The sequence below is a fragment of the Ostrinia nubilalis genome, chromosome 16, assembly GCF_963855985.1.
Source record: "Ostrinia nubilalis chromosome 16, ilOstNubi1.1, whole genome shotgun sequence".
Taxonomy (NCBI): domain Eukaryota; kingdom Metazoa; phylum Arthropoda; class Insecta; order Lepidoptera; family Crambidae; genus Ostrinia; species Ostrinia nubilalis.
This window is the reverse complement of record NC_087103.1, coordinates 5,064,338-5,080,632: the sequence shown is the minus strand read 5'-3', so window position 1 is coordinate 5,080,632 and position 16,295 is coordinate 5,064,338. Positions and strand designations below refer to the sequence as shown.

At 39.2% G+C, this 16,295-nt stretch overlaps 1 protein-coding gene across 1 annotated transcript in view; it reads left to right on the top strand.

Moving 5' to 3' along the window:
• The first annotated feature begins 2,765 nt into the window (after positions 1-2,765).
• The window catches only part of LOC135079276 (probable ATP-dependent RNA helicase DHX34), a 31,322-nt gene continuing 17,792 nt past the window's right edge, over positions 2,766-16,295 (top strand). The window contains exons 1-9 of the mRNA XM_063973891.1: positions 2,766-3,386; positions 3,603-3,721; positions 4,626-4,792; positions 5,673-5,876; positions 6,335-6,467; positions 13,274-13,422; positions 14,057-14,164; positions 14,640-14,745; positions 15,320-15,525. Of these exons, the coding sequence (XP_063829961.1) occupies positions 2,857-3,386; positions 3,603-3,721; positions 4,626-4,792; positions 5,673-5,876; positions 6,335-6,467; positions 13,274-13,422; positions 14,057-14,164; positions 14,640-14,745; positions 15,320-15,525 (1,722 nt within the window). The 5' untranslated portion in view covers positions 2,766-2,856. The remainder of the gene's footprint in view (positions 3,387-3,602; positions 3,722-4,625; positions 4,793-5,672; positions 5,877-6,334; positions 6,468-13,273; positions 13,423-14,056; positions 14,165-14,639; positions 14,746-15,319; positions 15,526-16,295) is intronic.

The window sequence follows — 16,295 nt, the reverse complement described above, 5'->3', positions numbered from 1 at the left end:
GCTACAGAATAATATCAAGCGCACGCATCAAGATGTTAGGCAACCGATGATGATATGGTAGTCACTCGTGAGCTATGACACTATTTGATATGAACCCCAATGACATGTCCGACTTTTAGGGTAAAATGTCTGGTCAAATGAAGCATAGTCCGGCTTTTGTGTCTTTGGACCTGGCAACCCTAGGGTATTTCGCCAAAAATGGTAAATTTTGCCTAATTTCCTTGGTACGAAATATATTTTTGTTTTCAACTATTTTTAGTTTCCCATTGTATTAAGTAACAAAAACTAAGCAAATATATCTAATAGGGGTGTCATAATTCGTTTTAGAAACAAAGTTATAAGGTCATGAATTTTTGGTAGCCAAGGAAATTATTATAAATATTTTTTTCTCTGAGTTTTCTTCTGTGGTTTGCTTTTTTTTTGTTCGACCCATTTTTGTGTACCTTCGCAAGCAAACATACCAATGAATATTGTATCATTACGATCTTTTTACACAACTAAGGAAGATAAATTCAGTAGATTGAGTTAAGAGTTAAAAACAAGTTGTTCTATATCTATTCTGATACCCATTTCTTAAAATGTAAATTTTAAACTTATTCCAATAAAAAAATACTCAAAATGTTACTTTACGCCGAATTAAAAATGGTCTTTTATAATTTCCTAGGCCTTTTTATGCCACAGAAAACAAGGAAATTAGGGCCAAAGAAATTAGATTTATGCCTAAAAGACACCACAGACAAAAACCTATTTACCCTATGCATTTACTATTTAAATCATGGGTTTACCCCTACAGACACTACATCTATGTAAATAAACAATAAAATTAATCCATTGTTTAGCTGCAAAAAACCGTCCAAAGAAATTGACTTTTTAGTAAACAAAATTTAATTTAATATTTAAAAATCCAAATGAAATCACTCAAAATCAAATTGGAACTAGTAACGGTTTGCTAATTAACAAGATTCACATAAGAAAAAAATGTTAGTTGAGCACAGGTAGATGCAAAATAATCAATATAGTAAACAAACATGATTAGTAATGTGTTTACATAAATATTTGATTACATTACTGAGCATTGAATTGCATGGATCAGTTCCAAGAAAGCCAATACCAGACTTTGTCACTGTTTGACAAAAAATGCAGTGTTGGGGGACCATCAAAATGTCTACACAACAAAAAACAGGTAGATGATGACTAAGTTGCGTCTTTGTCCCAAAAACGCGGTCGCATACCGTTATCCAAACAAAACAGATGTTAGTCAGTACAACTATAAAACAACTACAAAAACCCATGGAGGGACCTAATTATGCGATTTGTCGCGAAACTGTTCAAGGAAGTACTGTCCTGCCTCGATGGCCTCTTGGGACGAAATGGCCGAGTGTAACGGTGCAGTGCATTACATTCTAAGTTCTTTCGTTTCGTTACTACAATGGTCGAAAAGAAGACCCAGGGAAATTATACTTTTGACTCGGACAAGAACTTAACTTCACTTTATTTCCTTCCTTTAAGTATTTGACATTTAAAGTTTTTATTTTCCGATAGCCAAACGTTTCTCAAATATAAAGAGAGTGCTATTAGAATGAAATTACGCTTCAATTTGTTATAATGTGCCTTCATTTTGGCAAACAACAGTAATGGACATAACAAGGAAATTAGAAAAACGACTTTTGATTAAGTTTTTCTGCGGTATTATTTGTAGTTTCTGCTATTGTAATAGCAAAAACAAATAAAACTTTTGATTAACTTTCCCATAAAAATTGTTTTATACATATAAATATAAAAAAACATGTGTTCGCCTGCCTGGACACAGAAAATTTACTGTTTCGGCGAAATACCCCCTACCTGGGCCTTTACAAAAGAGAGGCCCCCACAATAGACTTCGGAAAAAAAAATAGTTCAGACTAGAAAATTACTTTTCCTTTGATATTTTTTTCGCGTTTTACTTTTATTTCCAATACTTTGTAAAACATGAAAATAATCAATTATCCATTTTATTTTTATTCGGATGACTGGCCCTGGCCTCCACTCCCTGCGTGCCGTGGCGCCTATTCGTATAGCCGAGGTGACAAACAGGCGCTGCTGAATCGTTTTTAGGCTAGCTGTACACTCTCGTTATTGACAGCCCCATGTGCTAACACGGGAGCAATGAGCGAGCAAGCGATAGCGAGACATCCTGAGAGGTCGCTGAGCTCCCCTGAACAACCTCCCTCGCACTCAGCCTGTCCATTGGCTCTCGGCGAGAGTGTACAGCCGATTTGTACGTTACGTTCTTACGATAAGCCCGATCTCCAGTCTCCAGTGCGTATTTTGCCCTACACAATCAACAAAAACATGTCAACATTCAACATTTTTTGTAGGCAATTTTGTTGAATGTTTGTGTAGGGCAAAACGCGCGCTAGTTAAAGACCCCCTTTAGGTTGACACTTAGCCTAGTTGTAAGCCTAGGGGCAGACCACTAACTTTTTGGTTGGCCGATACTAGTTGGTGGATCGATTTCCAATATAGTGTGCTGTGTGCGCACTTCCATACAGTCATGTTCATACTGATCAAAAGCCCGTAGTCTGTGCCTAGGCTAAGGCTTTAAGCGAAAGGCGATACGATTACGATCCCTTTCCATGTTATTAAGTGTGCTATGACCTTTATTCAACTTTAAACTGATTTTTTAAAAATTGTGCCCAGGGCCGTAAAACTTTCTTAAAAAAAAAATGAAGTTGTCAAAAATGTCAAGTGTCAATAAATTGTCAACTGTCACTGTCAAGTTGTCAACTTCGAAACGTTGTTTACTTCGTGTGCCTTTTGATTGAAGAAATTGTGAATTTATGTTTAATTTATGCTCATTAATTGAGTTTTAGAGGAATGGGGAGAAGTCCAAGCCCTCGACGAGATAGATATAAACGGAGACGTTCTCATTCCCGGGAAAGAAATAAAATTAAAGTCAGAAAAACCAGTCCATCTTCTTCGGCACAACAAGCAGACTTCAGTTTTCTTGATTACAAGAGAGAATTAAATAAAATAATACAATACAGCAGTGGAACTAATACTGTAGCTAATAGTCTCAATGATTTCTGGATTTTTGTGACCAAATATGAAGCTACTCTGAAGAAAAATGGCAAACCTATTTTTGTTTGTGAGGATGAAAACGTTGAAATAAACGAAATTGGTGCACCCATATCCTTTTCAAAGTTCCATTGTATTAATTTTAAAACAAATATAAAGTATTTTGATACTGTAAATGATGATCGTGATAGGAAAAGGTTGAATAAACAAATATTTGATGCATTTTTAAATATTGTATCAATATACATAGATTTTAAAAACAAGGAAAAGTTTGATAAGCTTAAGAAGCTGAGGAAAGCACAGCAAGAATTACCAGTGGCCAAATTCAGGTATCAAAAGTTGCTCATATTATATTAAAACAGTAAGAAGAAACAAAGTTTAATCTTATCCCCAAGTATAGCTACTTTTTTTGATAAAAAGAATACTTTAGGTATTTTTTTCATACTAGAGTTGCATGTGGCCAGTTGAGCTTACAAACCTTAGTATAACTTATCAAAAGATCTTAAAAACAATATTATCTAATTATGGTGTTTTTTTATTCACAGAAATGAAATAGTCTCCGCAGTTCAGAAAGAAAGAGTGGTGGTGGTGGCTGGAGACACAGGATGTGGGAAGTCAACTCAAGTGCCGCAGTATTTACATGAAGCTGGCTTTCAAAACATCGGTAAGTATACATTAGGCTGGGTTGCACCATCTAACCTTAACTTTAACAATCGTCAAGTCTGTTAAACTCCATACAAAAAACACTTGTTATGGTTATAGTTACGGTTAAAGTAAGATGGTGCAGCCTTTTCTTATCCTGCCTTCCTGCTTGCAGTTAAATTTTCTCATAAGCAGTCACAAGAATTATTAAAATAGTGCTAGGAAAAATTATAGTAGAAGTCTTTTCTATTTCCTTGAAAATTAAACTACTAAATGTGCTCTAAGTAAATATTAATTGAATTTTAAATAAACAACTTGAAAAAATCGAACTGCCTGATAAGGGAATCAAACCCACGACCTTTTGCTTACATGGCTTGGTAAGAGCAGATGCCCGGCAAGTTTGATTTTTTCAAGTTGTTTATTAAAAGAATAATTTGAGAAGCGACTAATCACTAAGAAATTTTAATAACAATTATTTGTAACTAGCGGCCGCCCGCGACTTCGTACGCTTTGATCCCGTTTTACGCAGTTTAGATTTTTTCATACAAATGTTTTTTCCCGCTAACTCCCGTTCCCGTGGGAATTTTGCAATATCCTGTTGTAACTAAGCTTTAAGTTTACTAAGGTACCTACATACCAAATTTCCAGCGTCTAACTTAAGCGTAGAGTAGAATACATTTGTCACCAACCCCTACTCTTCCCGCGGGTGTCGTAAGAGGCGACTTAGGGACTACACATCAAACAGAGAATGGGCAGCAGCGCTCTCTGAAAAACATCAATCTTTTAAACTGCGATCTCCAACCCGCCTGCCAAGCGTGGAGATTATGGCAAAACCCTCCACTATAGTGGAGGAGGCTCATAGTCCAGCAGTGGACTGTAAAGGGCTGTTGATGACAGATTTATTATAAGTATAGATATTTTTTCAGCTTGCACTCAACCAAGACGAATTGCTTGTGTGTCACTGTCAAAAAGAGTGGCGTATGAAACACTCACTCAGTTCGAGAGTAAAGTTGGCTACCAAATACGGTTTGAGAAGAGCAAAACAGCTGACACCAAGATTTGTTTCATTACTGAGGGATTGTTGTTGAGGCAGGTAAGTTTCTAACTAATATTTCGTTATCTATATTTATAAAAGCCAAAGGTCACTGATCGACTGACTGCCTGACTCACTCACTCATCACAAAATCTCAGAAACTACAAGTGCTAGGAGTCTCAAATTTTGCATGGGGGTTCCTTTTAGAATGTAAGTGCTCACTAAGAACGGATTTTACAAAACTCTACCACTAAGAGGGTAAAACGGGATCCACACGTACGAAGTCGTTGGCGGCCGCTAGTAGTTTATAGAACTGAAATCATGTACAATTGTTTTGTTTTGAAGACGTTTTCGTCATGATTTATGACATCAACCTACTTACTTTACTCATTCAAATGTGTTCAAATGCTCAATCTCTTGCTCCACTAAGTCAAAACTTCAAAATACTTGTCTCTATGTATACAGTGTGTCCGGGCATGTAGTGATCAAACTTTAAGGGCGTAATCTATGGACAATTTTATCGGTGAAAATACTTTAAATTTGGGGCTTGACCCATTTCTCGCATATTTACAAGGATTTAAGTTTTTAATTTTATGTTTTCACCTCTTCCTTCAAAAACAAGTGATAGCGTGGGTAACTTAACATTAATAAGCAAATATTTTATATCATGCGATAGCCAATAAAATTATCTTTTAGTAGAAGTAGAAAACAGACACAAGTTTCATACATTTTAAGGGAGTAAGAATGGATTTAATTAGAAATAAACATGATTTTTTTCACACCTTTTTCAGTTATTTCCCTTAAATCCTTGTAAATATGCGAGAAATGGGTCAAGCCCCAAATTTAAAGTATTTTCACCGATAAAATTGTCCATAGATTACGCCCTTAAAGTTTGATCACTACATGCCCGGACACACTGTATATTTTCTCTATTTTACAGATGTCATCTGAAAATATGCCGAACTATGACGTCATCATTCTAGACGAGATCCACGAGAGGCACCTCATGGGAGACTTCTTGCTGGGAGTGCTAAAATGCCTCATACACACCAGGACTGACATCAAGTTGGTGCTTATGTCTGCGACAATAAACATCGAACTCTTTGAGAGCTATTTTTCCGCTGAATCTGCCGTAGTAATACAGGTTGGTATGTTACTTTTTTTGAAATGAGATGTGAATGTAATAACTATCACTCCAATTATAGTTCTTGTAACTCACGATGGCGAGTGAGCTTTACTTGTGTGTTCGTATACATGCACATAACGATTGTGTAATGTCTATCAAAACTTTTGAAAATGATCAGTAGCGAGCCACCACACATGTAAAGTTCACTTGGCTATACCTAGTTGTGAATTAAATAGAGCCACAGAATGAGTGTATGTCCTTTGTAAAGCTCGTTCAGGCAAGAACATATAAGTCAACTACACAACGGCACATACTACAGTATTTAAAGCTTGATGGGTCTTCCTCTAAACTGTTATATTAAAACTACATATTCCATAATATAAATCCTATACATGGGCATAGTTGTATTTTTATGGATGATCCTATTGAGAATTTTTTTTAAAAAGTTTATAAAAAGGTTAACTTATTTTCCTCAGGTCCCAGGCAGACTGTTCCCCATAGAATTGAATTACAAGCCAATTTTCATTGAAGAAAAACCAACAAGGGATGACAGATTGGACCCTCAACCCTATGTGCAGATAATGCAACTGATTGACAGCAAATATCCAAGCAAGTATATTATCAATTAATTTATAAATAAAACATCACAAGATGGTGTCTATGTCGCAGTCAGATTGTATAATCCGCCGTTTTACATTACAGCTAGGCATTTTGCATTACAGCTCTGTTTTGTAATACGGCGGATTAACATTTAGCCGGATTGAATACGGCTGAATGAAAATCCGCCGGAATGTATTCGGCGCCAAACGTTCTTCAATACGGCTAGCCGTAATGTAAAACAGCGTGTCATTACCCGCCGCTTTGACAGTTTTTAGTTCCTATTTTCAATACCGTGGCGCTGCCGGACAAAGTGGCTATGGATTCTGGTCTTCGGCGGAATCCTACACAATATTATTAGTGTAAAAATATGAAATCATGGCTTTGGCCGGTGAAGATAATTTTATCTTAAAGAAAAATAACCCAGAAAAAATGACTAAAACTTTATTGTTTTGAGTTACCTGTTCCCTTTGATCATTTTTAATGTCTAAAAAAGACTAAAGCCAAATATCTAATTAATTCTTAAAATGTTTAGAAAAGTCTAATTGTTTTGAGTTACTTTTTTTAGATGGCTATCCCTTGTGATTTATAAATAAGTAAAAAAAAATACTGAAGCCAAATATATTATGTGGTTACCGTGTCAATAACATTTGTAATAAATTGCATTGTAAAGTTCAATGTCCAAATTGACACACGCACGGACACGTGACACCGAACTGTAATGTTTTAGTTAGGTATTATGAATAAAGGAGTTGGAACTAGAATCTTGTGTTGATCACTTGGTTTCCCTGCCCTACACAAGACTTAACTACACACACGCACGAAGTACCCACATTGGTGACCCCGACGTGATTTTCAACCGACGTGATTTTCAACCGACGTGATTTTCAACCGACGTGATTTTCAACCGACGTGATTTTCTCCAGTGCATCATCAAGCAAGAAAACTGCCAACGATGCCAGAGATACCAACTCCACAAGGCGTTTACCAGTATCAACAACAACAACAAGGAATGCATCCCAACGCACCGAGTACGTCATCTGCACAACAAACTACTGCGTCCGAAGTTTCATCCATCAGTGTGACCGCGAGGATTCCTGATTTTTGGATCGAGATACCACGACTTTGGTTCGCACAGTTCGAGTCAATCATGGCACCTCAGAAGCAGGGCGACGAATGCAAGTTTAATCTTGTCATCTCAAAATTAGGACGAGACACAATTCAACAAGTCGGCGACCTGTTACTCAATCCACCGTCCGAGCAAAAGTACAACGTATTGAAACAAAGATTATTGTCTATTTATGAAGAGTCTGCCGAGCGTCAATTCCAAAAACTCATCAGTGAAATAGAATTGGGAGACCAGAAACCATCACAACTCCTCAGAAAGATGTCAGAATTAGCACGGAATGCGAATGTTGCTAAATCCACCCTGCATAGTTTGTGGCTACAACGACTACCAGGCTCAGTCAGGGCGGTCTTAACGGTCAGCCAGGATCAGAAACTGGATAATCTAGCCGCCATTGCCGATAAAATCATGGAAAACGTAAGATTGCATGAAGTGTCTGAAGTAGCAAGCTCAAGCTCTTCAAGTGCGTTTCCAATAAATGAGTTAATGTCACATATCAACAAACTGTCTTTGGAGGTCGCTGAACTCAGAAACAGCCGATTTAATACACGTGGCCGAGGGCGCGGATTTAATTCAAGATTCCGTGGTCGTTCCCGATCCAGACAAAGAAGAGATCAGAATAGTCCTAACTGGCTGTGTTATTACCACCACCGATTCAGAGGTCAAGCACAGAAATGCGAACAACCCTGCTCCTGGAAGACGAAGTCGGAAAACTCCCAGTAGTGTTGACGGAGGCGGACGTCAGCGCTATACTACCATCAAGCCGCCTGTGCGTTACCGATCGAAAAAGTCGGTATCGTTTTCTGATTGATACGGGGGCTAACATATCCGTTATCCCGAGAACAAGAAGAGCAATACAATCGCATGAATACAAATTATACGCTGCAAACGGGAGCGAAATAAAAACATATGGTGAACGAACTCTTGACCTAGATCTCGGATTACGTCGGCCGTATCGATGGACGTTTGTCATCGCTGACGTCAAGCAGCCGATTATAGGCGCCGATTTCCTAGATAAACATTACCTACTTGTCGATATGCGCCAGAAAAAAATAATTGACGGGGTTACGGGATTATTAACACCCGCACGTGTGACCACATCTAGTATACCTACTATAAAAACCATCAACGCTCAAACCCCATACGCTGACATTCTAGAACAATATCCAGACGTCACGAAGCCATTTTGCGCGAAAGAAACCCCGAAACACAACGTCGTCCATCAAATCATCACGGAAGGACATCCTGTTGTATCCAAGTGCCGCCAACTGTCAGCCGACAAGTATAAGCTGGTAAAAAACGAGATCGAACACAATATGCTCGCAGCTGGAATTTGTAGACCATCCAAAAGCGCATGGGCAAGTCCAATACACGTCGCCAAGAAAAAAGACGGTAGTATCCGGCTATGCGGCGACTATAGAAAATTAAACGCCATCACCAAGCCAGATCGGTATCCCATTCCAAGGCTGTTAGACTTCACCTACCTGTTACCTAAGAAGAACATATTCAGCAGGATTGATCTCAAAAGAGCTTACAACCAAGTACCAGTAGAAGAAATAGAAAAAACAGCAATAATTACACCGTTTGGACTATTTGAATTTCCCCGTATGCCATTCGGACTTCGCAATGCAGGGCAAACCTTCATGAGGTTCATGAACGAGATAATGAGTGGACTGGATTATGTTTTCTGCTTCGTAGACGATATCCTGATTGCATCAGAATCTCAAGATCGTCATCGGGAACACATAGATGAAGTGTTTAAGCGTTTGAACAACCACGGGATAACCATCAACATGGAAAAATGCGTATTCGGCCAGCCAGAAATAGAATTCCTAGGATACAAAATTACAACAGATGGTATAAGCCCACTACCTGAAAGAGTCGAAGCCATTGATGAGTATCCATTGCCAAAGACGGTACGAGATTTGAAACGTTTCCTGGGTATGCTAAATTTCTACAGAACTAGCATACCGAGAGCAGCCGCGTACCAGGCCCCGCTAAATAAATACATGTGTGGAAATGGCACGAAACATAACAACCATAACATCGAGTGGAATGACGAAACCAGGGAAGCATTCATCCAGTGCAAGAATAGTTTGAAAAAAGCTATCGCGCTGAGTCCTCCCGCACCTGACGCACCGCTCTCCCTAATGACAGACGCGTCACAAACATGCGTCGGTGCCGTTCTCCAACAATATGTCAACAAACAATGGAAACCGATAGCATTTTTCTCAAAATCTCTATCACAAACACAACAAGGATACAGCACATACGACAGGGAGCTACTAGCGATCTACATGGCGATATCTCATTTTCAAAGCTACTGTGAGGGACACGAAGTCATCGTATACACGGATCATAAACCTTTGTCGTTTATGTTCAAAAATAAACAAACAGTATGTAAAGAAAAAATATCACCAAGACGATTACGCCAATTGGATTACATTGCACAATTTACGTCCGATATACGACACCTCTCGGGAGCGCAGAACCCAGTGGCCGACGCGCTGTCTCGAATATCACAGATAGACTTCCCCGATAAGATCGACTGGAATGAATTCGCAGCGCAACAAATGTCTGATCCCGAAATGATGAAACTTTTACAAAATGACAGATTGAAATGGAAGAAAATTAGTTTAACAAACAGTCAATTACTATATTGTGAAGTATCGACCGGCGAAGTGCGACCGTATGTACCGAGCATATTTCGTAAACAAATATTCAGTACATTACATGACGTCACACACCCAGGAATCAGATCTACCAGGAAGTTAATTCAAAAACATTACTTTTGGCCTAGCATGAATCAGGATACAAATCGTTGGGCCAAGGAATGTTTATCCTGTCAAAAATCAAAGATTTTTCGCCATAACAACTCGCCGATTTCGCAATTCCCCGAGTCCGCACGATTTGATCACGTGCATATTGATATAGTTGGACCGCTACCTATATCTAATAACAATAGGTATGTGATCACGTTTATTGATCGATTCACCCGATGGCCTGAAGCCGTACCCGTACCAGAGGTCACAGCTGAGATCGTAGCAAAAACGTTCTACAACACCTGGATTTCAAGATTTGGATGCCCTATCAGGATGACAACAGATCAGGGACGTCAATTTGAATCCAATCTGTTCACATCACTAGCTAAATTAATGGGAATCAAGAAAATTAGGACCACCAGCTATCATCCCCAATCCAACGGAATAGTGGAACGATGGCACAGAACTATGAAGACTGCTATTATTGCACGAGGAAATGCCAGAGATTGGTCGCAGGAGTTACCCACCGTATTACTGGGACTGCGTACCACTCTCCGCCAAGGGTGCGACGTAAGCCCAGCTCAGATGGTGTATGGTACCAATGTCAGATTACCCGGGATTTTCTTCGATGGAAGTAAGAAGAATGACAACATTTCACACGAATCGTATGTTGAGGATCTACAGCGCTCCATCCAAAGCACCAAACCGATTCCAAATAACCACAATCACAAGCAAAACATTTTTGTGTACAAGGACATGAACACATGTAATTATGTGTTTGTCAGGACAGATGCTGTGAAAAAGCCATTGGTTTCACCATATGAAGGTCCGTACAGAGTATTAGAACGTCACGAAAAATATTTCAAGATACAATTGCCTAATCGCATCGCAGTTGTCTCTATCGACCGCTTAAAGCCAGCGTTCATAGTACAAGATGTCGATGAACCTCAAATTGCACAGACTGCAGAAAAACCGCAAGGCTCAATTACGAAAACAGCCAACGGACACACGACGCCACCGCACGTGACCAAGTTCGGCAGAGTCAGCAAACCAGTAGTCCGATTTTGTAGTTAATTGTTCATCACTATACGCAAATCATTGACACCAATCAGTCACCTGTTAACCAAGCTCGCAATCTATCAACATGGGAGGATATTCATCGAAGGACGAAATAGTCGTCTCACAAGCCCAATCAACGGCCAGTGGAGGGTCGGCCTCAACAGTTTCTGAGGTAACAAGGACCGAAATACTAATGGGATCCATCTGCCTCATATTCTTCATCTTGGCGGCGTATTACATATTCAAGAAATGCATAGCCCGAGGACGGAGGGCCATGGCCAAAGAACTTGGAAGGTTGGCTGTGGCAAACGGCATCCCGATGACACCGGCGGCGCCGGCTACGGCGACACCGGCGGTGATATCGTTGCCCTCGCAGGGGCAAGCCCAAGTGAACCCCGCGTTTATACCCTGACTGTGAAGTGAGTGATTTAAAAACGTTACAGTGAAACAGTGTAGTGAAAATTGTAAATGTGCGTGAAAACTCATAACCATGTTATTTCATTACCAAATTAAATATCAATCTTGTATGTTGTAACCATTTTGTGTATGTAAATGTTTGTAAGATTTTTTAACAATTTACTTACCTATATTTTATGAAATGTTAAATTGTATACTTTTTGTCGATATTTTTATTGTGTTCGTTTATTTTTGTTATCAAAACGTCATTATTATTTAATTTGTATTTTCATTGTCTAAATTGTTTTTCTATTTTAAATTGTGCCAATTAATTTTCAAAGGGGGAGAGTAATGTGGTTACCGTGTCAATAACATTTGTAATAAATTGCATTGTAAAGTTCAATGTCCAAATTGACACACGCACGGACACGTGACACCGAACTGTAATGTTTTAGTTAGGTATTATGAATAAAGGAGTTGGAACTAGAATCTTGTGTTGATCACTTGGTTTCCCTGCCCTACACAAGACTTAACTACACACACGCACGAAGTACCCACAATTATTTATACAGTAACGAAGGTAATAATTCTTAAAATCTGTCTTATTAAAATTTATTTTCATTTAACATTGTTTTATTTTGTAAGTATGGTCACCCTACAATCTATAGTAGTACGATGCGGCTTAACGTGGGCCGCCGTATTGAAGAACGTATCGCAATGACAATCCGCCTAAACGTTGAACCGCCGTATTACAAAACAGAGCTGTAATGTAAAATGCCTAGTGGTAATGTAAAACGGCGGATTATACAATCCGACTGCGACATCTATACAGGGTGGAAACGATAAGTGATCTCACTCGATTATTTCTAAACTATTCAAGATATCGAAAAACTGGTTACTGATCTAAAATATTGATCTGATTCCTATGCAACAGTTTCTCAGTCAGTCCTGAGTTAGTGGAATGACTACAGTCCAGTGATCCAGTCAGACTTTAGAAAGTCTTGGTTTGTGGACTGGATATTTTATTGCTATATATGATTTCATTGCGTATGAAGTGACGAGCATATCATCATCAGCCTATACTCCACAGCTGGGCATTGCGATGCTCCCATAACGCGTGCCATTTTACTATGACGGCTTATCGCATCCAGCTTCTGCCAGTGACTTCGCAAGTCATCATTCCACCTAGCTGGAGTCCTTTGTTTGAGTGTCATCCTCTTTGCTATGGAGGGAAGTCGAACCTTAACTTTTAACTCCTATGTTCTTCTGATTATTTTGTTGCGGGTCCAATGACAGTTTAACTTCCCCCGGGACAAACTTGACGTTCATTGGTTGGGTTTTTATTGGCGTTCAAGCTGTAGATCCTGGCTACACAGGAGTTGCAGTGGTGGGAATAGTCCCGTAGCTGGAGGTACTACACGATATATTGTGGTTATAGCTATTTAAAATATTATTATTTTTATTTCTATTTTTAGGTGACGAAAGAGGCGACTTACTGGTATTCATGTCGGGAGTCCAAGAGATCACGGCCATTTGCGACGCGGCCCAGCAGTATGCGGAGAAGACCAAGAAATGGATCGTCTTGCCGTTGCACAGTGGACTCTCTCTTGTTGAACAAGATAAGGTAAAATCTTTTTTTAAGATTAGTAGTAATTTGTTATTACACAAATTACTTTCTTCTTCTTTTCGTGTCGACAACAAACCAAATGACACAAATTACTAATACTCCCGTTAGCCCCTCGTACTAAACTAAATATGCTTGTGTCACGAGTGAGCTCACTTCAAATAGTCGAACGGCGTCGTTCCCCGGATCACGAGTCGGCCAGTCCGACCCCTTCACCGCTCGGCTATTGTGGCTCTCAAAAATCTCCTTTATTTCTAGCATGGAAAAGAAGAATATTTTCTGTCATTACAAATCGTATTTCATCTAGCTATAGTCCCAAGTATTATGGCAAAAATTGTGCTACTACTAGTTAAAGGGTTAAATGTTAACCTTTGAACACTCCTAGTAAATAAAGCGTTTTTAAAACGTTGAGATGTTATACCGGTACACACAATAAACCGTGAGTTAAAAGGATTTAATCTCATGAAAAAAGCGTTTTGGATGAGATTAAATTGGAGAGAGCGACTCGCGCTCTTTTTACAAGCTTTATATTGACTTCATTTACGTTTGGTTCAACCGGTCAAGAATCCCAATCCTAGTTAGGCATTTGCGTTGTAGATCCCTGAATCCTGTTTGATACAATAAAATATTGCAGGTGTTCGATTACCCCCCAGAAGGAGTTCGCAAATGTATAGTTTCGACAAACATTGCTGAAACTTCTGTCACTATTGATGGAATCAGATTTGTCGTCGATTCCGGTAAGGTAAGCAATATTACCTACTATTTACAGTAACTAAATTACTATTGATTGAGCGTAACTAAAACATATTGCCGTATGAAATAAAGTGCATATTCCATTGCACTGAGGTGACGTATTAATTTCTGTTACATGGTTTGTCGTCTCGGTTTGGAATAAGCACTTTATACAAACGGCTGTATCTCCAGGTCACCTAGATACATTCCATAGCAGCTGTAATAGCCATTTAGGTACATACATTTACCAATTTTGGTGATAAATAGGCATTTTGTATTAGTTTTTGTATAACGCCTGAACAAAAACAAAGGGTAATATTTTGGTGTTATACATAGATTTCGAATATAAAAAATATATAATTTAACTAATTAAGACATGACAAAAAAACTGAGGTATGTCTTGTTTCTGTCGGGCCTGGGTCACAGATGACCGTTCTTCTTTGGGTCTTATTTGCATAAAGACCTGATGTTCTTTCTAATTTTAGGTCAAAGAGTTGAGCTACGATTCAACAACCAAAATGCAAAGGCTGAAAGAATTTTGGATATCAAAAGCAAGCGCTGACCAAAGAAAAGGAAGAGCGGGGCGAACAGGTAATTGAAAAATAACGTTATCGCATTAAGGCCCGATTCGACCAAACTCTTATCCGAGAATAACTCCTGGTATAACTGGCACATTGACAGTTTCAGTATGGGAAATATGTCAAAATGACAAGTATAAACTTCTTATATTATATTAAGAATAATCTTCAGTTAAAAGTTATCCGACGATGGTAAAATCAGCCCTAAGTATGATCAGAAGACTTTTGTTGTGGCGTTTCTTCTTAACACATGTTTAAGTTAATCAATAACATGTTTGACCCTTAGCGCTGGTAACCAAGGATATATTCATGTAAAGGGGCCACCTTTTTCTTACGTTTATAAGAGTTAAATCTCGGTCAAAATTGATAAAGACATTTCATTTCATTGTTTTGGAGTTGTTCAAATAAGGAGGGTTACCTTAGGAATGAAAACAAGTCACTTTTTGCTGATTTCCCTGAACTGTTCGACTGTTTATTCTCCTATATGGGTGCGGCTTATGTGCCCAGACAAAAGATTTACGTTGGAAATGAAAATAAGTAACTTTTTGTAATTTTTCCTAATCTGTCCATTTATTCTCCCATTCAAGGTCCCGGTGTCTGCTACCGAATTTACTCAGAGCAACAATACACCGACATGGAAGCGTTCAGTACTCCCGAAATGTCGCGGGTGCCGCTTACAAGGCTACTACTTCTGATGGGAGCGCTGGGCGTGGGCGACGTACGCCGCTTCCCACTGTTGGACGCGCCGCCGGCTGCTGCATTAGAGGGGGCACTGCTAGAGTTGAAGCAGCATGTAGGTATTAAGAGTGTGACCCTATTGGGAGTCGAAAACTAGACCACGAAGTCGAGAGTGTCCAACTCTTACTCCAGGTTGAAAGAGTCTAACTGAGACTGATTCCAGAGGTCTACTAAAACCCACTTCCTCAAGTAAAATACTTAGCCAACTTTCTGGGCACAGTCAGGTAATTAAATCACTGATGGTTCCCTGAGTGGCTAGATAATCCGGGACCTGGTGAAGGTCCCGAGAAGCGCCTGGATATGAATTAGACCAGTTGATATGATATGGAGATCCTTTAGGAACGTCTAAGTCCAGCTGTGGAAGTCTTTTGGTTGTAAAGGATAATGGTTCTTAATGTGAGGCTACTAGAGCCTATATTGCGGCATGGAGGCGTTCTTTGTCTAGCTGTTCTTCGGTTGTAAGAGATAATGGTTCTTAATGTGAGGCTTGTAGAGCTTATATTGCGGCATGGAGGCGTCTTTCTCCAGCAGTTCTTCGGTTGTAAGAGATGATGGTTCTTAATGTGAGGCTACTAGAGTCTATATTCCGGCATGGAGGCGTCTTACTCCAGCAGTTCTTCGGTTGTAAGAGATAATGGTTCTTAATGTGAGGCTAGTAGAGCTTATATTCCGGCATGGAGGCGTTCTTTCTCCAGCAGTTCTTAGGTTGTAAGAGATAATGGGTCTTAATGTGAGGCTTGTAGAGCTTATATTCCGGCATGGAGGCGTTCTTTGTCTAGCTGTTCTTCGGTTGTAAGAGATAATGGTTCTTAATGTGAGGCTACT